The sequence below is a fragment of the Psammomys obesus genome, unplaced genomic scaffold, assembly GCF_907164565.1.
Source record: "Psammomys obesus unplaced genomic scaffold, mPsaObe1.curated_primary_1811, whole genome shotgun sequence".
Classification (NCBI taxonomy): domain Eukaryota; kingdom Metazoa; phylum Chordata; class Mammalia; order Rodentia; family Muridae; genus Psammomys; species Psammomys obesus.
The window spans coordinates 7714628-7740860 of NW_026592548.1; the positions used below are offsets into that span (position 1 = coordinate 7714628).

Here is a 26233-nt window from a genome sequence, read left to right on the forward strand (position 1 = left end):
AATGGGAAAGTCAGAGGAAGCAGGGTAACAAGGTGGAAGCCGGCTCCAGCCAGGGCGGCCGCCGCAGTCTCAACCTCACAGCAGCAGTCACCAGCCCAGCGTCCCAAGGTCGCGTCTGTCCACACCCTGTGGGGAAAGCAAGGGATCCGTGGCGCCCGGCCCGTATCTAGGACTCACACGCAGCTAAAAGTTGATGGGGGAAGAGAGAGATTGTCCACAGTGGAGTAGCTATAAGGTACATACACTCTGTAAATAAATTCCCACTTGTGCTCCTGCAAACAGCCCTAAGGAAACTCACAGGACCACCAGAACAAACCAACAGAGACATGGAAGCAGAAGGGGACCAGGTGGAAAAAGGAGTAACAGGTGACTATGCCTGGTTACACCATGCACATGGATAAACTGTCATAATGAAATCCATATAATTAATATACTAATAATGCTAATTAAAACAGTCCCTACACTTTGGAGGTGATGTCACGAGGATCAGATAGGTTCAAGGCCAATCTCAGGAACACAGAGAATTTCTGGCCAGCCTGTAATACATGAGAACCTATCAAGTAGAAATTTCTTTTTTAAAAGAAAAAGAAACTTGTGTAAGATTTAAGCAATTTTCTAATTTTTAATTTTTCTTGTTGAACTATTTGAAAGTTGAGACATCATGACAGTTCACATTTAAATATTCCAGCACTTATCCATCTATTACATATCTGAATCTTCCCTTCGCAGTATCAACATCTATTCAAAGACAGTGTGTAGTTCACACTGAAACTCAGGTAGCAACGATGGGAACTTTCCATTAGTTCACTGGTGTCTCACAGTCAGTTAAAACAACTGCTCTTGAACTTCCTGGAAATACCTGTTTTCTTCCACACGGTACACATAGCTTCCAGGAACCAAGCTTGATGCTCTTTCCAGTTAGAAGGATTTCATGTTAATGTACTTTTAACTTCTATTCTTTGTATATTATTATTTCTCACTAGGAGGCTCAGGCCATTTCCTCCATCTTTCCATCGAGGGGAGCCCTAGCATGTACTGTGAGGGTGGATAGTCTCGACAGTTCTCTCAGGGACACTTGACAGGAACTTTTGGTGCAGAAATTCTGTTTTAGCCCTGAGATTTCCATTAAACTTTTTAATGTTATCCCTGTTTATTTTCCATTTGGTTTTCTAGTTTAAGCACTAAGCTAAATATAAATGACCTTCCCACACTGTCTCTCTGATCTTTTTCCTCCATCATATTTCAGTGTTATTTTCCTGACTCTCTTTTATTTCTATTCTTTATTTCTTTCACTGAACTTCTGGTAATGCATTCCTCCATGGTGCCTTGTAATTTAGTTTTTGCTCTGAGTTGATTTTGTCTTTCTGTCAGTTTCTTTCCTGAGTTCAGTCAGGTTCTACTTCAGACATTCCTGTTGTTTACCTCCTTCAGTCATAACTTTCTAACTGACTGGCCCAGGGTGTTCTTTCATAAGACAGATGCTTGTTTAATAAATTGCTCATATTCTAGGGTTGCTGTCTGGCCTTCCTATGCCTTTTTGTATCTTTTTATACTCCCCTGTCTGTGTGTATGTGTGTGTGTGTGTATTCATGTATGTGCAACTGTGTATATGTGATGAGTGCATATGTGTAAAGCCCTCATTCCTCAGGACCTGTCCAGCTTGGTGTGGGAGACAGCCTCTCCCTGTTTTGATTGTGTCTTGCTGAAGACTCAGTCTGGCTGGCCAGTGAACCCCAGAGGTCCACCTGTGTCCACCTCACCAGTGCTGGGATTACAAGCAAGTGCCAGGCCAGGTGCTTTACAAGGGTCCTGGGGACTGAACTCAGATCCTTCTGCTTGCATAACTTTAGTGTCTAAGCCAACTCCTCAACCCTTCTTTCTATTTGTGCTTTCATTCACTGAAGCTGTCTACATATACAACAAAGCATATATAAATTATAAATAATTTAATAAGGTTTGATCTTAATTTTCTATTTTATTCTTATATTAACTTTGTACATTTATTGGGGTCTTTTTCTGTTGAGGATTATTTATATTGGCTTTCCAGAGATTAGTAATGGCCATTTTTGTGGGGTTGAACAGTAGAGGAGATAAACTAGCTTACAAGGGAACGTTCTCAGATCAAGAGCGCCCTCTTCTGTAGCTACAATGAGCTGCAGTTTATTTAATAAACTCAAATGTATCTGGGGTGGGACACAGCGGTATTTTTAAATAATCCCTTGCTTTCATAAAAACCCTCCGTATTTTCATCTGCTTTCTTCTTCTTCTCCACATTTAATTCTTCAAGGGCACCATGTCCCCAATCTCCTCCTCATGATGTCTTCTGTTCTCACAGAATCATCGCTTTCCTAAGAGTGGCACATGATGTCACCCAAACTCTCTAATGAACCCCTCTCCCCAAAAGAGTTAATTTTCCTCTTACAAATCATGTAAGCTCTCTTCCTTAAAGTCATTCCTTTTATTTAACATTTTGAGAGTTCTCCTCTCCTGAGGTTCTCTCTTCCATCTTCTCTCTCCAAGACCCTTCGTTAAGAGCACCTAGTGACATGATTTCAGGAGCAATTTCTGCACAGGGAGCCCATGCAGTTCTTACTTACATGACTACATCCTAGACAATGATGTTGCATAGATATAAGTCAAGTCTGTTTACTGTGAAAGGATTTTGAATCCCACACAGCAATGCCACAATCTGTGATGAAAATGACTGAAATACTGCCCAGACCCTCTACATAGATAAGAAAAAAAGAGCAGGCATGTGAGGTGCCCACAGAACCAATTTATAACCCCCTTTTTTTGCGGGGGGGGGGGGTCCTTGTCTTCTCTTTCTTTCCTAGATGCCCAGTGACCTCAAAAATCTTCCTTACAATGCTAGCCAAGCACTTCTAAAACAATACTCTAAAATTATTTACAGTTCCTGTACATAAGGTCATCTCTAATTTAAAAACAGTATATTGCCCTCCATAATGCCATGCTGAAATCAGATTGTTCATGTATAAAATGACATAGCTCATTGGGGACTAAAGGCTAAAGCATTCTTCTAAGAATTGAAAATAACTATAAGAACAGGAAGGAAGAGATGTTGTTCTCTGCTAGATACTAAATATAAAATCAATAAATAATTCAAAACACATTATCTAGAGTAACACAAGGATATTAGGATCCTTGTGTTATAAACAGATCCAAACCCAACATTCGGTATAAGCCCTAGAAGACAGCTCAAAACAATTACTTGAAACTAAAATGTATACTACAGAAAGCAAATTAGTTTTTTATATATAGTAAATTAATTGAATTGCATATGAAACATATTTTAAAGGCATAAAAAATTTCCATCCTTTAACTCTATTTTTCACATGCTCAAGTAGTCACAAATGGCCAGGAAACATTTTTAAAGTACGAAACATCCTTAGCACCTTGAGGGAAATGCAGATTAAAACCATTTTAAGAATCCATCTCACAACAGTCAGAATGGCCATTATCAGGAATTCAAGAGACAAAAATGCTGACATGAATGTGGCGAATAAGGAACTCTTCAATATTGTTGGTGGGTGTGTAAACTACAGCAGCCATTTGTAAATGTCTGAAGGCTGCCTCCCCCCCCCCAAAAAAAAAAAAAAAAAAAAAAAAAAAAAACAGAAATAGAACCATGGCCCTCTCCTACTATAAGACCCTTGCACATCTCTCTCCATTGTCCAAGACGAACAGATAGGGAAAATGCGGTTTAGGGGCTGGAGTGATAAGTCAGTGGTTGGGAGCATAGATTGCTCTTCAGAGGGACCAATTTCTGGTCTCAGCATCCTGTCAAGCAGCTCACACGACCTGCAACTCCAACTCCCCTTCTGGACTCTGTGAGTACCTATACTCATGATCAAAAGAGCACGCACGCGCACACACACACACACACACACACACACACACACACACACGTGTGCATGCATGCACACATGAACATATATGCAATGGGTTATTACTCACATAAGGAAAAGGAAACCATGAACTCTTCCAGTAAATGGAATGAGATCACTCAGGTCCAGAAAGGCAGAATCTGCATGATCACTCTTCTTGGTGATTCTAGCTTCAAGTCTTCCTTTGGGAGTTTAACTTTGAGCACAAATGGAGGCAGGAAATGAGAAAGGGGTCTTTAGGGAGGGAACACACTAAGGGAGGAACCATGGGGGGTGGAAAGACTTTAGTAGGAAGAATGCAAGAAAAATTGGGAGGAGGCTAATCCAAAGGAAGGGTGACATATGTGAAAATATGTGAAAAGTCTTAAGGAAACCTGCTAGTTAGTAAGCTAATTTCAAAATACAACTTAAAAAAGGAATTCAAATGGAATTACCCTGCCTGGGTGGGCAAGGTATAGGATACCTTCCTCAAGTTATTGCTCAAAGAGCTGCAGGTGTCTCCAAAGCACAGAGGCTACTGCCGTTGCCCTTGGTTACCCATCAGTTCACAGTAAACCCTGCTCCTGAAGGCAGCACATGCTTTGTCCATAGGCATAGAGAAATCACTCTGAGTGACTGGGAAACCTCCCACCTGGTAGCTAGCTCTCACGGAGTCAGAAGGTGTCACCCAGGCTGCTGGGGAAGAAGAGATGCTGTATGCCGCAGTAGTGACCCACAAAGCTGGTGTCGTAGTGGTGTGATGCCTGTGGGGTAACCACAGATACTATAACCTTGGTGAAAAGCTCATGGCTCGGGAGCCATGGGCCCTAGGGGAGAGCCTCCTACTGTTATTTACGTAAGAAATGGTCATGTTGTCAAACTGCCTTTGAATATTTATGCTTCAACCCATAGACCTGGGCTACTTCTAGCCCTGAACTGAGAAGCTTCTTTTTGCAGAGGGCAACAGTCAGTAGAGACACACGCTTTTTATGTATGGAGAGAAAGAGGCTGAGTGCTCAGCCCTACAAGGGCATCCATATCAACCCAACATCATGGCTCAAGGAGCATTATCAAAGTAGAGGTAGAAAAATAAAAAGCTCCCATTTATTAATTGTTGATCTTAGAGCCTGAGCTGCTGGTGTTCTGTTCAAAAGTTGTTTCCTTGGCCAGTCAGTTCAAGGGGTGGTCCTCACTTTCTCTTCTAATAGCCGTTAGGGAAATGCAAATCAAAACAACCCTGAGATTCCATCTTACACCCATCAGAATGGCTAAGATCAAAAACTCAAGTGACAACACATGCTGCCAAGGATATGGAGAAAGGGGAACCCTCCTCTATTGCTGGTGGGAGTGCAAACTTGCACAACCACTTTGGAAATCAATCTGGCGCTTTCTCAGAAAATTGGGAATAGTGCTACCTCAAAACCCAGCTATACCATGCCTGGGTATATACCCAAAAGATGCTCTTTCTTATACCAAGGACATTCGCTCATCTATTGTTCATAGCAGCTTTATTCATAATAGCCAAAAACTGGAAACAACCTAGATGTCCCCCAACCAAGCAATGGATAAAGAAAATGTGGTACATTTCCCTCCATCTCTGCTCTATCATTATCTCTGTCAAGTTCCTGTGGACTGCTTAGGAGCAGCAGTAGCCAAGGCCATTGAGTGGATGGAGGACCCTAGGAGGCAGTGGAGGAAGAAGAAACATACTGTGTCCCATGCGGAGACGTCTCCATCAGCTGTAGTGATGCAAATAAGGTGCTGTTCCCTGAGCTCAGTGCAGAAATAGGAGGTGAATCATTGGCTCTGGAGAGCCGGGGGAAGGATAGAGTAGCTGGCACTGTGCAGAACAGTGAAGGGGACAAGAATACCACAAGACCAACAAAGACAACTTACCTAGGCCCATTGAGGCTTAGGAAGATGGAAGCACCAACCAAGAAGACTAGACCCAGGCCCCTACACATATGTAACCAATGGGCAGTTTGGTCTTCATGTGGGTGCTGTCTCTGACATGGACTCTGTTGCTTGCTTTTCATCGTTTGCCCTTGTCTGGCCTCAGTGGGTTAGGATGAGCTCAGTCCTGATGTGACTTTGATGTGCTAAGGTTGGGGGGCTGGGGGTTCCCCTTTTCTGAGGAAAAAGGGGAAGGGGAAAGGGAATAGGGTAGGACCAGGAGAAGACGAGGGAGGGACTATGATCCGGATGTAAAGTGAATATATAAGTTAAAAATAGATTTTAAAACATTTTCTGGAAAAGAGAAGATCTGGAGATTGGCAGTGCTGTGAAGTGTGTCTTCTGGACAGAGCATGGCCACCATACTTGTGACCACAGAGCAGCCCTGCTACCTGCACAAGGTCAATCCAGCCCACGATCCAGCATATATAGGGTGCTCCCCAGCCACACCACTTACGAGGAGCTACTGGGAGACTTACCCCCCAAAAGAAAACTTGGGAGGGGACATGTTTTCAGGGACAATATGGGGGAGGTAGAGGGGAAAATTGGGAGTCAATGTGATCATGCTCCACTGTACAAATGTATGAAATTATTTTTGACAAGTCAACCCAAGCTATTTACATGATCTAGACAGGGACGCCTTGGCATACATGCTGCAGTTATGGGCCCAAACATTCTCCTGATTTTCTTTGTTTGTTTGGAGTTTTGTTTTGTTTTGACTACACATATATAAAGTTGTTCAGCAAACCAGCATTTTCTCCTATTAGCATGCTGTAGGTAGAAATGTCACCTTTTCCTTCTGAACCAGAAAGGCATTCTTTAGCTCACTGATGTTTGCACATTCTCTTTGTCACCGCATGTCTTCAAGTACAGTGTGCAGAAAAGATCCACCTTACTCCTTGGCTGCTTGCTTCAGTATGAGGTCCTGACGTGTCTGCTCCCTTCGCTGTTCTGCACAGTGCCAGCTACTCTATCCTTCCCCCAGCTCTCCAGAGCCAATGATTCACCTCCTATTTCTGCACTGAGCTCAGGGAACAGCACCTTATTTGCATCACTACAGCTGATGGAGATGTCTCTGCATGGGACACAATAGGTTTCTTCTACCTCCACTGCCTCCCAGGGTCCTCCATCCACTCAATGGCCTTGGCTACTGCTGCTCCTAAGCAGTCCACAGGAACTTGACAGTGAGCTTAGGAAGCTCCATGATGTCCTCGAAGGACAGAACACAGGCGTGTCTAAGAGCTGAGAGCCAGCGCCTCCCGTTCCTGACCCCTTCACTGTAGTCCCTGTGAAATGGCTGCGAACCCTGCAGCTGTCCTGAGGATTAAACATAATGATGATTTCAAAGTTCCTGGAATAGTGATTGGCATTTACTAAATACTGGAAACTTGAAAGAAGTTACATACAGAAATAAGTTCACATTCTTATCACTGACATGGCTCTTTATGTTCCGTAAGTAATCTTATAATAATTAATCATCTCCATAAAGGTCATGGACATCTTTGAAGATATATCCAGGTGGATAACAGCTGCTGTTGCTTATGCTTTGAAGCAAATAATAAGCACTATACATAGCATATAAAAGTTATGTCGTGATAGGATATGGAACCATAATTCTTGGTCCTGGCCCTCATATGCAATCATTCTAGCTCAGTCATCTAGTGAACATGCAGAGGTTTTCACGGGAGCCCTGGGTTTCAGCTCCATAGGTGTCTTTTCCAGGGAGCTTTCTTTCTTGTTTGATAGAGTTCTCTGAGAGCTTCCTCTTCAGAGCTACTTTCTAGCAGTTGGTTCTTGCAAACATTTTCTGCTCATGAACATGCCAAGAGCAGGATGAGAGGCTATCGAGGCACATTTGGATAAAGCGCATTTGGGCATAGCATGAGCTGGATAAAGAAGGAAATCACAGTCCAGAAGCAAGTCTGACATCAGGGGACAGCCTTGCCCACTGATCATCTTTCTCACAGAAATTGAAAAGCCTTACAAAAGAGCCAGACGCTGAGCTCTGTGTCAACTGATATTTAGTAACAGCTGCTACCATGATAAAGAACTGGAGGAAGTGAGCTCCTTCCACTGAATGGGGGCAGGGTGGAAAAGCAAGTTCTCCATGGAGCATGTGCCTGTTCCTACAGACCAACCTTCTCGGCAATTCAACAATGTAAAAAAAGCACATTTTTACTATTTGCAACTCTAGCATCTAGTCAGCAACAACCCGATGTCAAGCTGAGTAGCCTTTACGCTAACTCAAAGCGCCTTTTTACGTTGCCTATGGGAATGCTGTGTTCTGGAGACAGGGAGGTACTGAGCCTCCTTCACAGTACCACAGAGCCCTCTCACAGGAAAATGTTTCCTTCTGATGGAATTGGAAGCTTAATGCCAAAAGCCAGGAGAGTCGACAGTGTTTTCATATCTGAGGTAAAAATGGTTACTCACTGGTGGCTTTCATGCACTCATTATGATAAAAGTTACCTAATTTCTGAGGTGTCACAGTTTTACTATGGCTAATTTTAAAACAAATTAAAAAAAAAACTTCAATAGCAAAGCTATACAAGATGAATTTCAGTCATTTTCCATAGCTTAGAAAATCTGTATGACAGTGTGCACACAGAACAAACAAAATAACGATGAACCTCCCTTATCTGGAGCAGAATTAGAGCTCTCCCTTTAGTTAGATGTGATTCTAAATCTGAGCGTCAGGTTTACGCAGAGCAGCTATCGCAGCTACAACTCCGTGTCTCGCACACTCATCACTGCCTGAAGCACTCAGGCTGGAAACTGCTGGGGGAAGCACAGCACACATTATGTCCCACAGCACTCTAACTGTGCACACAAAGAACTTAGAAAGTCAGAAGGGTGGAAGAGAACAGCTAACACAGGCTAAGAATGCAGGCGGCAGAGAGGACAGCCATGCTGGGCTCTCCTGCTTCCCAGGAGTGAGAGGGGCGGGAAGGGGGCGGAAGTTCAAAAGGTATGTCGGGTGGGCCTTGTAATAAGAAGCTGGAGCGCCACCCTCAGCAGGGCAAGCACACGGCCCATAAGCCTGGAAGCCAGCTGCCTGTTTTGGAGAGAGATCAGTTCTATGGCAGATGGCCAGCAGCAGACAGGATCCATTTTGTTACTCTGTCCGAGGGCAATGTCCTGACATAATTGTCACTCTACATGAGGGCAGTGTCCATACACCATTTGGGGAGGATTTTACTGTGCACATTAAACATCCTAAAATGTATGTGGAAACCTAAAACCCCTGAATAGCCAGAGCAATCCTGAGGAGAATGAACAATGCTAGAGGTCTCACAATAGTTGAGCTTAAATCGTATGACAGAACCATAGGGACAAAGCATGGTCCCAGCACAAAAACAGACATATAGATCAATGGAGTAGAGCAGAATCCAGCAATAAATTCGCATAGACACAATCACCAAATTTATGACAAAAGTGTCAAAAGCACCAGGGAAAAGAGGCTGGAGAGATGACTCAGTGGTTCTGAGCACTGGCTGCTCTTCCAGAGGACCCAGGTGCAATTCCCAACACTCACATGGCAGCAGACACCTGGAGTCTGTAACCCTAGTTCCAGCGGATCTGACACCTTCACACCCTTGTTCAGACACACAGGGAGGCAGAACACCAACACACATCAAAGAAAAACAAAAACAAAAAAACAACAGCACTGGAAGAAGGGCAGTTCCTAGCGAACAGTACTGGGGGAAGTAGACTCCCACGTGTGGGAAAATGAAACAGGAACTATCCTTCTCAACCTTGCACAATCCTTTACCCAAAATGGACCAAAGACCTCACTGTAAGGTGTGAGACTCTGAAAAGCATATCAAGATACAGGCGGAGACAGCTCTGCATGAGGAGAGCTCCAGACACAAGAAACAATGCTGGAGTCAGACCCATTTACCTTCCCGACTTGAAAGGAAAATCCCCCACCCCCCAAAGCTTGATATACCAATTTAATTGAACTCATTTTCAACTGCTCACCAACTCACTCTCAATCTCTGGTTGGCAACACAGTTACCCAAGTGGAAGAGGTCCCCTGCTGACAGTGGGAACATACTCAACAACATTCCTATTCGGTCCCCACGAGACAAATCAGCTAGCTTGGGATCACAGCCTATGAACTCTTATATTCCATTAGTTTTTGTTTGTTTTTCACCTCTTGGGAAAAATGGAGTACATAAAACATCACAAGCTAAGGCCATTGGCTTTAGAACGAATCCAGTCCCATTTGAAAACATTCCATAATAATGTTCCCTGAGATAAAGTGTCCCTGGACTAGGGCCTCATTTTATCTACTAAACAGGTACAATGCATTGTTGCTGTGATAGGAGGCCATGAACAAGGCAATTTTAAGAAGGAAGGTTTATTAGAGCTAGGGTCCCACAGGGACAAGAGTCCGTCAAGGCAGCGAGATTCAGTGTTCCAACCATGAAGAATACTACCAAAAAGACCTCTGAGACTGTATGTAGCCAGGTCCCTTCTTTCTTCCACAATGCAACTTGTAGGTAGTTAGTCGTGGATATTAAAATCATTATTCTTAAAAGCTGACAGGCTACAATAAGGAACTAGATGCCCTAAGACGTGACATGGATGAAAGACAAAAACAGACATAAGCATAAAGCACTGAGGAAGAGTTGTTCTGCTTCTGTCTCCTGTGTGCTCCAGATAAACTCAGGCGTTGTGCACACTAGGCCAGGCCTCAGCCACTAAGCTACAATCCTCAAGCAAAAGAGTTTGTTTTGGTGTGTGCATGTGTGTGTGTGTGTGTGTGTGTGTGTGTGTGTGTGTGTGTTGTATACATGTGTGTGCATGCGTGGAGCCGTGCATCCCTTTGCACATTGGCAGAGGACACAGGAGACATGGGATCTCCTGCTGTGTAACTCTCCCCAGTCTCCATGAGATCATCTCTCAATGAACCTGGAGCATGTGTTCTTTGTTTGTGTGTTTCCTGTTAGGGTGCCAACAATCCTTCTGTCTTTGTACCCACACTGCCTGACAGGCTATGCTCAGCCTCGCATGGGAGCTAGGGCTCTACCCTCAGGGCCTCATCTTGCACAGTGAGCATGTGCCTACCAAGCCACCCCTCCAGCCCTAAGACAGTGTAAATCATTGTCTACAGAAGGAAGTGTAAGACACACTAACAACGAGCCCTATCAGCCTAGGCAATATGCAGCACAGCTGATGAAAATGCACAGGAAGCTCCAAAGTTACTGCTTCAGGGACCAGAAAAAGAGGCTAACACCACACAGCCCACACACTGAAGGAAGAGAAATCAGGACTCGGGAATTTCAGACTGTAAGCATGCTCGCTGTACACAGTCCCTTCGATCCTCATGACAGCCTAAAGGGCAAAGCAAGCCGACGTTCACAGACAAACTGCCTGAGTTTAAGGAAGACTAAAGGGAGTGTCTGAAGATAGAAAGCAAATGACTAGACCAAAATATTTCACGCCAATTTCTGCCATGATTTCCCTACTGAGCCATGCTGCCTTAGGGTGGCTCCTAGCACCAGGACAGGAGCTGTGGCGACCACCAGCCTGGAGGACATTTGAGACCCAGGGGAAAAGGCACACTACAACCTCAGTTTCTGATCTGGGGTTACAGAATGATCTTATTATTAATTATATCTTCTGCCTCTTGCATCACCTAGAGATCGCATTCCTATTGTTTATTTTTTAATTTAATTTTATTTTATTAATTACACTTTATTCACTTTGTATCCCCCCCATAAGCCCCTCCCTCCTCCCCTCTTAATCCCACCTTCCCTCCCCCTTCTTCATGCATGCCCCTCCCCAAGTCCACTGATAGGGGAGTTCCCCCTCTCCTTCCTTCTGATCTTAGTCCACCAGATCTCATCAGGAGTGGCTGTGTTGTCATCTTCTGTGGCCTGGTAAGGCTGCTCCCCCCTCAGGGGGAGGTGATCAAAGAGCAGGCCAATCAGATTATGTAAGAGGCAGTCCCTATTGTTTCATTTTATAAAGTGAATCTTTTAAAATTCCAACCTACCTTTTCCCTATTAAGTTAAAGATCATTTATTATTAAATAATGATAGTCCTCAAGCAAACATCTTATGAGTTTTGACCTTCAATTTCTTGTTTAAGTAATTAAAAATCTAATATATTAAAAGATGCTAAGGGGTGGTGATTGCAAAGTAGCCTTTAGCTTTAGCTTTCTTAGAAGTAGAATTGCATATTGCTAGTTTCTTACGGCACACAGAGAAATCTACTACTCTTTCCTGAGCTGACAATTCTGTACCAAAAGTTTCCGCAGGGTGGAGAAGGGAGCACCACAGTGTGTTTAGGGCTGCACCCTCCCTCAATCATCGGCGGTTCAGAAAGGTCTGTTACACACCAACAAACATAAAATGCTGCTGCCATCTTCTGGTGTAAAGAACCCAGTCCTACAAAGAGGAACCTCCAAACGTCAAATGACTAGCTGGCATTAAGAACAGCAGAAGATATTTTAAACAAGTTGTAGAATGGGGTACAGGCAGCACTCTGTCAACGCCTGTGACCAGCTCTCTCAGTGCCAACCCGATCAAGCACTCAGCTGCATAAGAAGCAGAGACTCTTGCCTTTTACTTTATAAACACAGGCAAAGCAAATTCCACAGAGACCGTATGAGACAGGCCACTGAGACTGGGGAAAGCTCGAGTGGAATTCCCTGGCTAAGCAGCTGGTGAACGCACAGGGTTTGAATCCGGGAGCCAACTCGGGGTGGCTGTTATGCTGTACTATTCCCACATCATGCAGAAACTTTTCATGCTTAACTTACTGGAATGAAGCAGTACTATAACGAATACAACAATCAGAGCGTGGGGGACAGAGGCAAATGTCTGAAAGGAACCTCAGCGACCTGAGTCCCCCATGAACAGACGGCCAGTGACAAACAAAGAATCACACCATTTTTACATTGAGCACAGTTTCTAATTTTAAATTCTAATGTTCAGTGTTTTAAGAAAAGCTAGCTTGCGCTGATGTATGTTGCAGTGTCAGCAATTATTAGCTGGAGTCTGTCATGCGGGCACAGCAGTACCTGGCACTCCAATGCAGCATGCTGAATTAGAGCTGCACTGGTCGCACACTGCCCTCGCAGAAGTCCCAACGCAATGCCATGCGTGCTCCAGCTCTCTATAGGTGGTAAAATAAATTACTAAAATGTTTATGAAATGATCAATACATTCTGAAGCTACAATAAGAATTTCAGGTTTGCACAGTGACAAAGTGGATGACTTCCTTGTTATTCTGTCTTTGTAAATCAAATGAATCACCTAATTTCTCAGTTCCACCTTAGCAGAACCTGAGATAATCCGAGGTTAAACGGTGGTGAGGTCATGAAGCAGATGGCCCGTGAGCCGCGGAGGGCACTGCAGAATGCAGTGCATGTTCCCACTCTGCAGTTCAGCAGTGTGATCAGCTCGCCCACCATGCAGCGCACGCTTCGCAGGCTTACCAGTGACGGCAGCAGGGCTCAGGGAACACTGTAAACACAGGTTCCATGACATGTGGGATAAACCTTATCCAACACTCACATGTTTCCATGAACCACCCACCCTAACTTCTGATGTAATTCCTAGTGGATACAGACTTGTTGGAATGCATATGGTGATCCATGCACACGGCAGTCACTTTCACAAGCTATGGAATCAAGCTGTCAGTGTCTGGTCAAAGAGACCTCTGCTGGATTGCTGATGGGGTTTGGCTTGGCAATACCAAGGTCTATATGACTCGCCAAATAAGGGATCATTAAAAAAATAAATTGTTAAGCAACACATAGAAGATAAGAATCCAAGTAACTCATGGGATGTGTGCACAGACTATAAAACCCCATGTTGCTAGCCATTTTCCCCAAACCAACAGAGTCCAGTCAATCCCAATCAAAATCCCAGTAGGGTTTCTGTAAGAAACTAAGGAGCTAACTCATAAGCAAAATTAATTTCAGCCACAACCTCATATCATATGGAAAAATTAACTGAAAATGTATCAGAGGTTCAAAGATTGAAACTATAAAGTTCTAGAAGTCTCTGTGACTTCAGGTTAGGCAAAGAATAACTCCCAGAAGGCACTAAACATAGATAAAGTTGATAAATCAACCAATAGTGAGCCTCTACAATAAAAGGTAAACCAAGGCTGGAAAAAACAGTTTGTGAATCAATTATCTGAAAAAGAACTTGTATCCAGAACATACAGAGAACTGCCAGCATTTAATGAGGAAACAAATCAACACTTTAAAAATGAGCAAGAGACTTCAAAAGATTCTTTATGAAAAATGTATGGATGAACAAATAAAATTATGCTCAGTATCTTCAGTCATTAAATATACAAATTAAAACCACCATGCAATATTACTCCTCAGAATTGCTAAAAGGAAACATTAAGAGCAAGTGAGGATACGGAGTGATTATCTGTGGGATACAAAGTGACAGTCACTTTGAAAAAACGGTTTAGAAGTTTTTTATCAAGGTAAGCCTGCACTTCCACTCTGATCTTTATACTCTTATTAAAAGAAATCTTAACATTTGTGTGCAAATGCTTTATAGTATTTTTTTCCAAATAATTTCCAAACTCTGCGATAGGGAGAAATGGCCTTCAGTCAGTAAATGGACAATTTGGGGATAACTATAAAAAGTCTATTTCCCAGGCATAAAAGGAGCTGCAGACACAATTCACATGCAAACATATTACCCTAAGGACAGAGGCCAGATTCAAAACGTGCTTCAATATATGGCTCCCCATACATGTTGGCCTACAAAAGGCGTACCGTGGGCCCAGGAAATAATCAGGGTGCATGAATAAGCACAGTGGTGAAATTAGTCTTAAAGTACCTAGCATGACAGACTGAAATGTTATTCAATTGTTTAGATTTGTCAGAATTATCATTTATTTTAAAATATTTTTATTATTTGAAGGTTTCATACAATGTATCTTTTTGTTGTTTGGTTTGGCTTAATTCTTGCTTTCTCAAGAACAGCCCTGGCTGTCCTAGAACTTGCTCTGGAGAACAAGCTGGCCTTAAACTCACAGAGACCTGCCTGCCTCTGCCTTCTGAATGCTGGTATTACTGCATGTGCCACCACCACCTTTTATATGAAAAGGTTTTTAATGAAAAACTATAGCAATGGTCAACATACATGAATTTCACAAATAAAATATTAGCACAAGAGACATAACACAATTAACTGAAGGAAACACACTGAGTCAAAGAGCAATCTGTACCCTTCTGCTCACTGCAGCTCCGTGACATCACCTTAGCATGCCTAAGATTCAGAAAGCACATAGGAATTCTGTTTCTTACAGCTATTCCAATTAGTTTTACATACTATTGATTTCATTCTAATCAATTAAGGGCTTTGCTAAGTCACTACACAAAAATATAAAATGCCAATTGAACAAATATGCTGCATTGTTTCCATTATGTGAGAACATTTTTTAAATGTAACTAGTATTTTAGTAACATTGTATTAATATTGCTGATCTAAAATTTGAAAAAGTATATAACAGTGTAACCCAAAATTTCCTTCATAAAATGCACTTTTGGTATATCTGCTTTTTGGTGGATAGACTTTTCTCTACATAGACTGTCATTCTTATCTGTGTGAACAAGACCTGCACACATGAGATAATACCTGTTCATACATGTAAAAAGTTCCTGGAGCAAAGCAGGAATGGAATTTTCATGTTAACTGAAGGAACAATGTTTTTGAAGAGTCTCAGCACGAGGCACAGGATATCTAATTCTTGGAAGCAGTCTTCATAGCTGAGCCTTTTAAACAGATGGGGACACCCGTGCACAGCACTATGCTCTGTCTAAACTAGTTATAAAATCACCAGGTAAACAGCAATACCCAAAAGAAAAATTTTAGCAAACACTAGAGGGCGCCCTAAAACAACAGACGCTTGGTATGCAGCTGTAAAATTTAATTTTATCCTCTAATATAAACTGAGACAATTGTCAAGACTAAAAATTTTGCTTTCCAACAAATAAACAGATAGGACTGAAGAGGCAAAAATACCCCCTCCCGGAATATATAGCAAAACTTATTACACTGTCACTGTAACCCTCTTCAGCATCCAGTTATGTCACATACAGTTCAGCATTGGAAGAAAAGAAGTAACGACACCCTTGTCTCTAATGGAGATGACATCAGTGTTTGGGTGGCTAAATGGGAGTAAAATAGCCTGTCACAGACTTGAGGTCAAGGATCATTATAAAACTGACCTGGTAAGATACAATGTTAAATGTATTAAATTACAATACAGCTTATTAAAGTATTAAATGGACTCTAGCAATTTTTACAAAGGTAATTTTAAGGCTATTATTTTAAAAAGAAATGAAATTGTTATTTCTGTGGTTCTTGCTGTCTTCACAGTTTTATAGGCCAACAACCATAAGAAATTGATAAAGAAAAAAAATTAAGTCTTTGAATTCTAGAACAAGGAAAAGTCTTTCCTGGCATTTTAATTTATTTCTATTACATTCCGTACTGCAACTATAAATCCTTGAGATAGCACATGCTGCCTTTGGTGATCCAGAAAGGTCCTGTGGAGTATGAGCTGCCCAGGCGGCAGGCAACACTAGAGGTCACTGCTAGAGAAACACATCCCTACAGTTCCCACAAACGTTTCTACTAAGCAAACCATCATTTAATCCCAATCAGGGATTTTGCCTTTCAAAAATAATTACAAAAAAAAAAAAAAAAATCAGCATTATATATATTTCAAACCCCCAACTTCAACAAATTTCCTCCAGCCTCTCTCACACAAATGCACGCACACATCACCACCATCACAGCGACCTCTGGCTTAGGTCTCTCTTCTGCCATTCCTACCCAATCACCAAGAGCATCAACAGCAAAATGCGGCTGAGTGACAGACTGCTGTGGAGAGCTCAAGAGTCCTCAGAACATCTCAGATAGCAGTAGGCCCAACCCTGCCTGCATTTGGAAAACATCAAAGTCCAATCATGGCTGCAGCGTCCCAGCCATATTTACAGCTTCTGTACATAAACCTGAAAGGCATATGGCTTGAAGTCTGAGGAGACACTCAAAACCACTTACAAACAACACCTTCATCTCTCAGTACATTTTGTAAAAATTATAACCACGAGCCTAGAACTTTCAATCCAAATAACTAAAATGATACCTGCTCTCCAAGAGTTGTGAATCCTGTTGCAAACTGATAGTCTCTGTTGTGATTTCCACTTTCCGCACACTTCCAAAGAAATCAGTTATCAGAACATTTTTAGGATCTCGCTGAAAAAGGTCAGTGCGATGTCCAGGGGTAGACACACAAAGACTTTTGGGACACACTTGAAACTGAAAATAATAACAACAGTAGTAGTTATAGTGATAAACAGATACAAGCAACTTTTATTAAATCAAGTAAAACAATATATTAGACTACAGTGTATTTTAAAGTCTGCCAACCTAAAGATAAGATAGAGGCTCTCAAGACTAGCATCTCATTGCTATTGTAGTATCTGACATTCTACTATGATTTAAGGAAGCTTGCCAGACATTCATCACAGAGGGGGTTGACTCTAACTTGGCAGTCAGGTAAAATGTGCCACAGTAGTCCAATAAATAAAAAGCCCACTAGCAAGGTAAAGTATGGCTACTACAACCTAGCTCTTGCTTTTACTGGGAAACTAACTAGTTTAACCACAGTGGAAAGGAACCCAAGGTACCTCCAAGACATGCTAGTGCTCCAAAGATGCAGATGAAAACGATGACTTCTGCACTCATGGATGTCACAGTACTTTGTGTTTATCTGTGACATTCCACATCAGTGAATTACCAAGAATAGAAAATTCTGATTCGCTGTGAAAAGCAAAAGGAGTGTTTACTAGAGTTCACAGTCACCTTCTGAAGATGACCTGAGTGCAGAGTCTGACACAGGAAGCAACCGTGACCAATGGCACCATGTACTTTCAGGAAGATGAGATCTTCCAGCACAGTTCTATGATAACAGTCCCTTTCAGCCAACTTTACTCTGTATCTCTAACCAATAGAAAACCAGTCTTATTCTGACTTAGAGATATATCAAATGGCTATACCTAGAAATACTTATGATCATTTTATAGATTTTTTCTTTTTTTTTGAGAACATCAGCCTGCAGTTCTTATTTTTTTATTTTTATTAATTACAGTTTATTTGCTTTGTATCCCCCCCCATAACTCCCTCCCTCCTCCCCTCCCAATCCAACCCTTCCTCTTCCCCACAGATGGAAGGGGAGGAGGACCTCCCTTTTTTTCCCTTTTTTGGGGTGTTATTTAAACAGGGTCTCTCTACACAGCCCTGGCTGTCCTGGAACTCACTATGTAGACCAGGTTGATCTCAAACTCACAGAGATCCATCTGCCTCCGCTTCACTAGGGGTTAAAGGCATGTGCCACCATGCCTGGCACTTATAGATTATTCTTATTGAAAGACATGAAAATAATCATCAATGAATTTTCAAATGAAGCAAGAAACCAAGGTACGATATTAGTAAGACATGTGAATAGATATAGACAGATAAATAGATCAGATGTTAGATGCTTGATGGATAGACTACATAATATATATACTGTAATCAATTAAACATCTTATTACTTCCCATAAAATTTCAATGGGAAAAGTATGTTTAAATTCATTAGATATAAAAGAACAATACATATTTTAAAATTCTGAGGTGGCATGCCATGATTCCAAAATCAGAATCAACTTTTAAAATTAAGCACAGGTGATGTATTTTATTCTTGAAGTAAATGAGTAAATTATCTCATCCCATGTGAGATAAATGGCCACAGAAGCTACTAGGGTTCAGGCAAATACCCTTCCCATCCATCTCCAGTTCTGTGATGGCACAAGTTTTCGGGGGAAAGCATGTTTTCGTAAGAGAGAAAAATGAGGTGATGCCTCTCATCTACTTAGAAAATGTAATTGGCATTATAAAAAGTTTGTTTTAATATTCAAGCCCTATCAGGATTTAACAGGTAACACGATGTATAATCTTCACCCTGGTGTCGGTGAATACTCCTACCAAATGTGGCAGCCAACAGCAGTGGCTCTCAGTCTGGCAGGACACCTGCACTCCTGAAGCAACTCAGGAAGGCTCTGCTCAGTGAGAGCCCCGAAGAGCTGCCGAGTGAAGGGAACAGACAGCCATCTGTCCGGTCACTCTCCATTCCTAAGCTCCAGCAAAGCACATAGCATCTGCCCCCATGTGTTGGGCATACACAAACACTGTAGGACTGCCCTGAGCCAGCCGCCACAGTACAAGCAGCATACTGGCACTGGGAGGGCAGGGCAGGAGGACCAGCCCAGTGTGAATGAACACGTGTAAACAGGTGGGAAGAGTGACGTCACCACAGTGCAGTTCTCACCGTGCCAACTCAACAGCAACCTCAAGCTGCTTGATTAAAATGACACAATCAGCACAGGAAAGATGGGAAATTTTAATTAAATTCAAGTTGTACCAAGAAATTATGGGCCACAAAAACAATGTATGTAAGGTAGGTCTCTCTCCCCAGAGCTTACATTAAATGACAGAAAACTTCACTCAATGCCTGAGGGCAACAAATGACAGACTGTGCTAAGTGTTACAAAGAAGAAATTGAGTTCTACGGAAGCTCTGAAAAGATAAAATAAATCCCAAGAAAAAACTCAGGCAGCCTTCCTAGAAGAGTATCGCCTGATTTAACCCACTCAGAGTGGGCAAAGCTTCAAAGTGAAGAGATGGCTTTAAAGACAATACAATGGCCCAGCGGGCAAGAGCACATGCCACCAAGCCTGACAACTTGACTTCCATCCCCAAGACACACATGACAGAAGGACATAACTTATGGACGCCAGCCTGGGGTCCTCTGGCCTCTGCACATGCGTACATGCACACCCACGCACACAGATAAACATGACTGTGAAGGGTTTAAAAGAAGAAGATACTAATAAAAAGGTGGATTCAAAACCATTTAAAAGGCCACACCATGACGCTTAGCCAGCACCCATGGGAATCCTGGGAAGAACAGACCTCATGCACCCCACTGAAGCTGGCACAAACATGCGCTGCAGTCAAATCAGTAGATACTTACAAGGTCATTCATGTTAGTTTGGCTAGCTGGATTAATCTCTTCCAAAAATTCCAAGACATAAAATGTATACCTGTCCATGAGATGGACTCCAATCGCAGGGTCTGGTTGATGCTGTGAACATGGGGGAAAGTATGTGTCAAAAGGATCAGCTTAACAAACTGTTTTAAAACATCAAAATGTCCTGTTTACAAAGTCCAGGGATAGCACGTATATCCATAAAACAAGTGATCTGAGCAACAGCATAGGGAAAACTCACCGAAAGCGAATCCTCCCCCACTTGGCTACTAGCCAAGGCCATGATGTTAGGAGAATAAAAGCGCTCATACATGGATGCGCCTTGGCAGGTGTCAATAATAAACAACAGCTCATTGTAGCTGAAAGAAAAGTGACAAAGTCTCTGACATGAATCACACTGTTAACTACACATGAATATTTCTCCAATAATTTGATAATGTCAGCCTGAGCCATCTCAATAGCTAAAGGTTGAAATGAGTACCCTGCTCATGAAAATACTCCAAAGGGAAGAGCAGCAGTTCCCACAGCAGCTGCCTCCATTTGTTTCCTTCTGCTCTTTGCCACATGACTCAGAACTCAGGCAGAGAGTCAAGAACAACTGACACATAGGTTTCCTTGGACACATACATGCACAGAGATGTAAGTCCTGAGCACATATGTATATGCATGTTCTGTTTATGCTCATATTTCATACATATGCTCACCATACTTACACACTGTAAAGTACAACTGAAGGGAAAACAAGCACATAACTAAAGAACGAGGCAAGGGCTGCACACAGCGGCAGGCGTGGCATCTGTGCTACTGCTGTCATCCTTACAACTCACACAGTTCCACAGTCCATCAGAGGGGAAGGCACAGTGGCTGGCCAGCTCTACCCATAGTAGCAGGAGATGGTGACATCCTCATATCTCTGTGGTTCACAATCTGAATGCTCTGGCCAGTACCTTCACAGTCCACCATCCAAGGGCCCTACAGCTTCTCAATACAGTGCCACCAGCTAGGATCCAAGTGTTCTAGCAAGTGAGTCTTAGAGGACATTTCACTCAGGCCTCACAGACCCATGGCTCTGGCTTCCCGTCTCTGCTTCTTCATCCTCCAAGAGGTCAACAGGCCACTAACAACAGAACCGCCCAGTCACTGTGCCCTCCTTACAAAGATGGACTGTCCCTTCCAGAACTACAGCCAAAGTCTCTCCTCTCCAAATATGCTTGCCACATAGCTGTACTCTAGCAACAAGAAAAGCAATGAGTGCAGCAATCGTCACTGACAGGGGGCTCATCACTGTACTACACCTTGTGACAGTGTGGAAGAGTTTGGAGCTGTGGGCTGCAGAAGTCCCACAGCGCTGCAGGTGGAGCTCAGAAGGCCGACAGAGACGTGGACAGGAAAGTCTGTGCTCATCAGGTCTCAGAGGAGAACACCAGAAACTGGTCTAGGGATGTGCCATTTGTATTCTGGCAAAGAATTTGGCTACATTTTGCCTGTGCTCTAAAACTTTGAGTGAAGCTAAGTGCAAACATAATGAACTAATTTGGCAGCACACATCTGCAACTTCAGCTACTCAGGAGCTGAAGCAGGAAACTCAGAGTGTAAAGGCAGCCTGGGTTAGACAGTGAGTCTCTCTTCAAGCACATACACCCTGGAAAGCAGGGGTGGCAAGCACACAGCTACATGACAGGAGAAGTCAATCTGCAGCCATGGCGGCCCCAGGGGAAAAGGCTCTGTGATCAAGACCAACAACCTGAGTTCAGTGCCCACCATCCGCATGGTACACACACAGAACCCACTCCCCAAAGCTTTCCTCTGAACCCCACAGCACAATACAGTGTGCACACACACACACACACACACAAGCACACGCACATGCACACACACTCACGCAAGCACACACATGCACACAACACTAAGTAAGTGAAAAAATGTTTCAGTCAGCTCATTCATGCTAAATAATAACTGAATTTCTCTTTCACAAAACTCTATTCAATAAAATAACAAATATAGATTTCAGAAAGTAGAAGGAATGATCAGGCAAGCTAAAATCATATGAAATAATTACACATCTCTCACAGGAAACTTTGATATCAGTTCATCTTGCAAAGAGAAGTTCTTTGTTTGGGGTTGGGTGCGTAGCCCAGGGCAGAGCACTTGCCCAGTGTGCATAAGTCCTGGTTCAACCCTCACACTGCAGGAGAAATAAGGGAAGAGGTTAAAAGATAAAGAGAAGCAGTACTTGCTAATTACCGTCTTTTCTGCCACATCTGTTCAAAAGCATCTGCAAGCTCGATGTTGGTGATTTCTTCAGAATCTTGGAATTTCAGGAAGCCATTTCCCCCATGACCTTACAGAAAGCCAAAAAGACAACACTGACCTATTTCCTAATGCATACAGAAACAGACACAGAAACAAACACATCCTTTCCTGCAATGTTTTAATACTACTTTCTTACCTAAAATAGACTGGAAATTTAATTTTCCATACTAACTAAAAGAAGAATCCTAGACCGCATAAGAACAGTACATGTAATTTATTTAGGAGTTTCTGTATCATTCAATTGCATAAATCCACTTGGCCCCACTAGTATATCTGAAATAACTTTACCCATTAAATTAATTGTGGTGAGAAAGAAGCTAAAAGGCTGACTAGTCCCCGGCCCGCTCTTCACTCAGTGTATACTCTATGCTGTATTACTAGGAAATGTGGTTCTCACTAGAAACAATGTTTTTAGCCCTGACCACTGAACACAGTCCATTAGAGCTGGCCAGGGGGTGGGAACATGAAAGAGCCAGTCTGTCTAGTCCTAGACACTAGCTGTGCCACTTACAGGTGGTGCTATTTCAGGCAAATAACTTAATCTCTGCCTCATTTTCCTCAGCCCCAAAGTGACAGCATCAGCAGCTCGTGTGGCTGCTGTGTGCAGATGTAAACAGTACCAGCCTCCTCTGGACAATGAAGGAGGAAAGGGACTATTTGAGTTCCAGCCCTGTGAAGTGTGTGGTTGGTGACTAAGCCTTTGTGGGGAAAAACGTGTTTCTCCTACTTGTGAGACATCCTGCAGTGAGGCACACAATTTAGTCAAAGCCTGCTAGACGCCAGCTCCACTTAACACCAGGCTAAGTGCTGTGCACACCATGAGACCCACACAACCACGCGTAGCAGCTCTGGATGTCAGCGCCAGAACCACCAGGCCAGCTAAGGGTGAGATGCCTTGGCAGACACAGCAATTTAAGACCATTCACGGTGCACAGAAAGCCTCAAAGCGTCAGCTCCTATCATTTTATGACCGCGATTATCAGCTGGTCTGCTCTGTTGCAGACTTTAGCAACCTTTCCTGGTGTTTAAACTGGCTTATCCCTGTCGAAACTACCAGACTCTGCCTTGCAGCAGAAAGCGGGTAGAGGGTACAAGAACAAACACCCCGGCGCTCTCAGAAACAACAAGTGGCAGTTCAGGGGTTAAACTGCCAGACTGTTAGAACTACTGGAACTTCCTTCATGTCTGGAGCTTTTTTCAAGAATGGCAATAGATCTGGAAGATAAGTGTAAACTGTGCAGATCCTGAAGTCTGGTGCACTCACTGAAGCTAACCTACAAGCACAGCATCCAGGGGTGTTCTCACCACACAAGCCCCGCCCCAGACCAAAACTAAGAATTTTAGGCTAAGTCTGAGCTCTACACTGAGTCAATCCTTCAGCAGCAGAATTGGGGCTGTAAAGTGTTTGGCAGAGAAGGGACAGGTATGCAAGTTCTCTTAAATGCTTGAGGAGGATGACCAACAGGAGCATAAAAGCGGGAGTGGGCTGCAACAGCGGGAGACTAAGGAGAAGGGAATGAACCAGGAGAGCTTTGTGAAGAGCCAGGGACAACACAGACAAACAATTGTGCACTGCCCTCATCCAAAATGAGGGAGCAGTAGGGCCACAGAGTGCAGAGTGCCTCTCACACAGATATTTCGGGGCTGGGACCCAGGTATAAACATGAAGCTGGTCTGTGTCATTATGCACAGGCTGAAAGTAGCTGTGCGTTTTCAGTGTGCCTGCACCCCGACTGCCACCTGTCACATGGGGAAGTTGGGGATTCATCCACTATCGATGTTTGCCCAGTTTGCCACAATCTCAGATGCTAGAATAAGATCCTCAACCTGTTCCCCTTTCAAATACCACTTCAATAGTTCAGTGACATAAGAACAACTGCACCACCCGCTACTCTAACCAGCGCTCACTTTGCTACGTCAGCATGTGTGGGCCAGGTTCCACTCAGTGGGCTGCAGCTGACATACCTGTCATATAAATGAGGATATTGCTTCTGTCGTCGGAAAGCAGACGCTTTGACCGAGGGGTGCTGGGTGGAACCCTCCCGGTTAATGCTCGTAAAAAATTCTCCACAGTTACCTGAAAAAGTTTTAAAAAAGAGCAATGAGATGAAATTAAACCTGAAGAAATTCAAAACATTCCTCCTAACTATATATTACTCAGCATAAATTGAAAATAGAGCAAAAAGCAAATTATAGTTCAATTAAAAATAGATTGCTAAAGCTAAGCATGCATCTTTGAGTGACTCAGTGTTAGAGTGTGTGTGTTTGTATGTGCCTGTGACCCTCGTGTGTGTGTGTGTGTGTGTGTGTGTGTGTGTGTGTGTGTGTGTGTGCCTGTGATCCTGGTATGAAGGAGGCAGTTTGAGGCAAGAAATATGTAACTTCAAGGCCAGATGAGACTACACAACCTAAAGAAAAACCTAAGAACTAAAGACAAGAAGAGGCTATGTTGAAGCAAAATAACTTAATGCTCAATTTTAAATTTTAAATATTATGTGTTAAAATTAATCCCAAAGTTTAGTTATTTATAAAAGTAATTCTTGGAAGGACAAAAAATACAACCATTTTTAAATAAGTGGTTCCATCATGCAGATAATTTGGGCCTATACTCAGTCAATAGAAAATTAATCACTTAAGAGGACAACCCCCCGCCAAATGATGAATCTTTGGTTTTGGATGAATTGTGTCACTTAGATCTCCACCAGAGCATCTTCAATTCACACAACACTCTTTAAACACATCTTCCCAATATGGAATTTCCGGGCATCTGGGATTCTTCGAAGGCATGTTTAAAATTGTAGGGAAAAAGTACTAATTTAAAGTTAACAGCTGAGTCATACATCATAGTTCATTTAAAAGGGAAAGAATCCACTCAGCTTTTTTTTGACAAACTTCTTCCTAGATCATGAGTGGGAAACATGCATGAACACAAGCTGCTTAACTTAAAACTGTTCCCAGAATACACCAAAATGCTAACGGTTTTAACAGGACCTCTAGCTGGCTGACAAGGTAGGGAATGTCTTTATCAAGCGAAATCAAACACTGATGCACAGTAGTCTGAGCTCTAAGTCAAGCACTGGCTAGTGTAAGACACACAGACACATGAATGTCCTTAGAGGTCACAGTGTGGGACAGGTGCCCTAACAACTGACATGAGAGAGTTCTGCACACAGGAGACAGTCCAACTCCAAGAGCAGACTGAATCCCAGCAAAGCTCAGTGACACCTAACGAGACTTTAAAGATGGCTACCACACTTCTGAGCTCCTGACCACGAACCTCATAGCTTCTGTAGTCCACTTCCACGTCATCTCCATACACATTGAGCTCCATGTTCTTGTGGCTGAAGACAGTGGCTGGCTTGGGGTTTCGAGCATTGCACGCCATATCATCAGCAAGCATTAGGACAATGTGACTAGCAAAAGAAAACTAATCTTTACTTAAAGTCCAAAGTTCGACACATACGGTATATAAGGAAAAAAAGTGTACAAGTATTAAAAAGTGTATAAGAAGTAGCAATTCTACTCAATGTTTTCCTCATTAAAAATAACTGAATTTTTGCTGAGGCAGTTAAAGAGTCTTAACTAATTCTTACGTGAAAGTATATATTAGTGTTCGGCTGGAACCTCTGTTCGCCCTGCACAACCTGGGAAACCCCATCCATACTAGGAAGCGTCTAAACAAAGGAAAGGCACCAAGAGCCCAGTTCCCCATTCTTGGCAGCTGTCCCAACCTCCCCCCTAATGCTGCCAGTGACCCAAATCCCTGCCTAAGTGCTCAGTTCTTGGCCATACTTGGGCAGAAACCCAGCTGCTGGCTGACACATCATCACCCTTCAGCCAGTCTATAAACTTCCCCACCCTAGCCCGTGCTTCAACTTCCCTGGCCCAAGAGCAGCATCTAATAAACCTACATTTATCTGCCTTTAACCTGGTCTGATCTGGCCTTTATTTGCATATCTATCTATCTATCTATCTATCTATCTATCTATCTATCTATCTAT

At 42.9% G+C, this 26233-nt stretch overlaps 1 protein-coding gene across 1 annotated transcript in view; it reads right to left on the reverse strand.

Moving 5' to 3' along the window:
• Pigk (phosphatidylinositol glycan anchor biosynthesis class K) overlaps positions 1 to 26233 on the reverse strand; it is a 78622-nt gene that overhangs the window by 29382 nt on the left and 23007 nt on the right. Inside the window, exons 4-9 of the mRNA XM_055614359.1 lie at positions 25510 to 25645; positions 24198 to 24309; positions 22164 to 22260; positions 20161 to 20278; positions 19905 to 20015; positions 16977 to 17149 (exon numbers count right to left, since the gene is read on the reverse strand). Of these exons, the coding sequence (XP_055470334.1) occupies positions 16977 to 17149; positions 19905 to 20015; positions 20161 to 20278; positions 22164 to 22260; positions 24198 to 24309; positions 25510 to 25645 (747 nt within the window). The remainder of the gene's footprint in view (positions 1 to 16976; positions 17150 to 19904; positions 20016 to 20160; positions 20279 to 22163; positions 22261 to 24197; positions 24310 to 25509; positions 25646 to 26233) is intronic.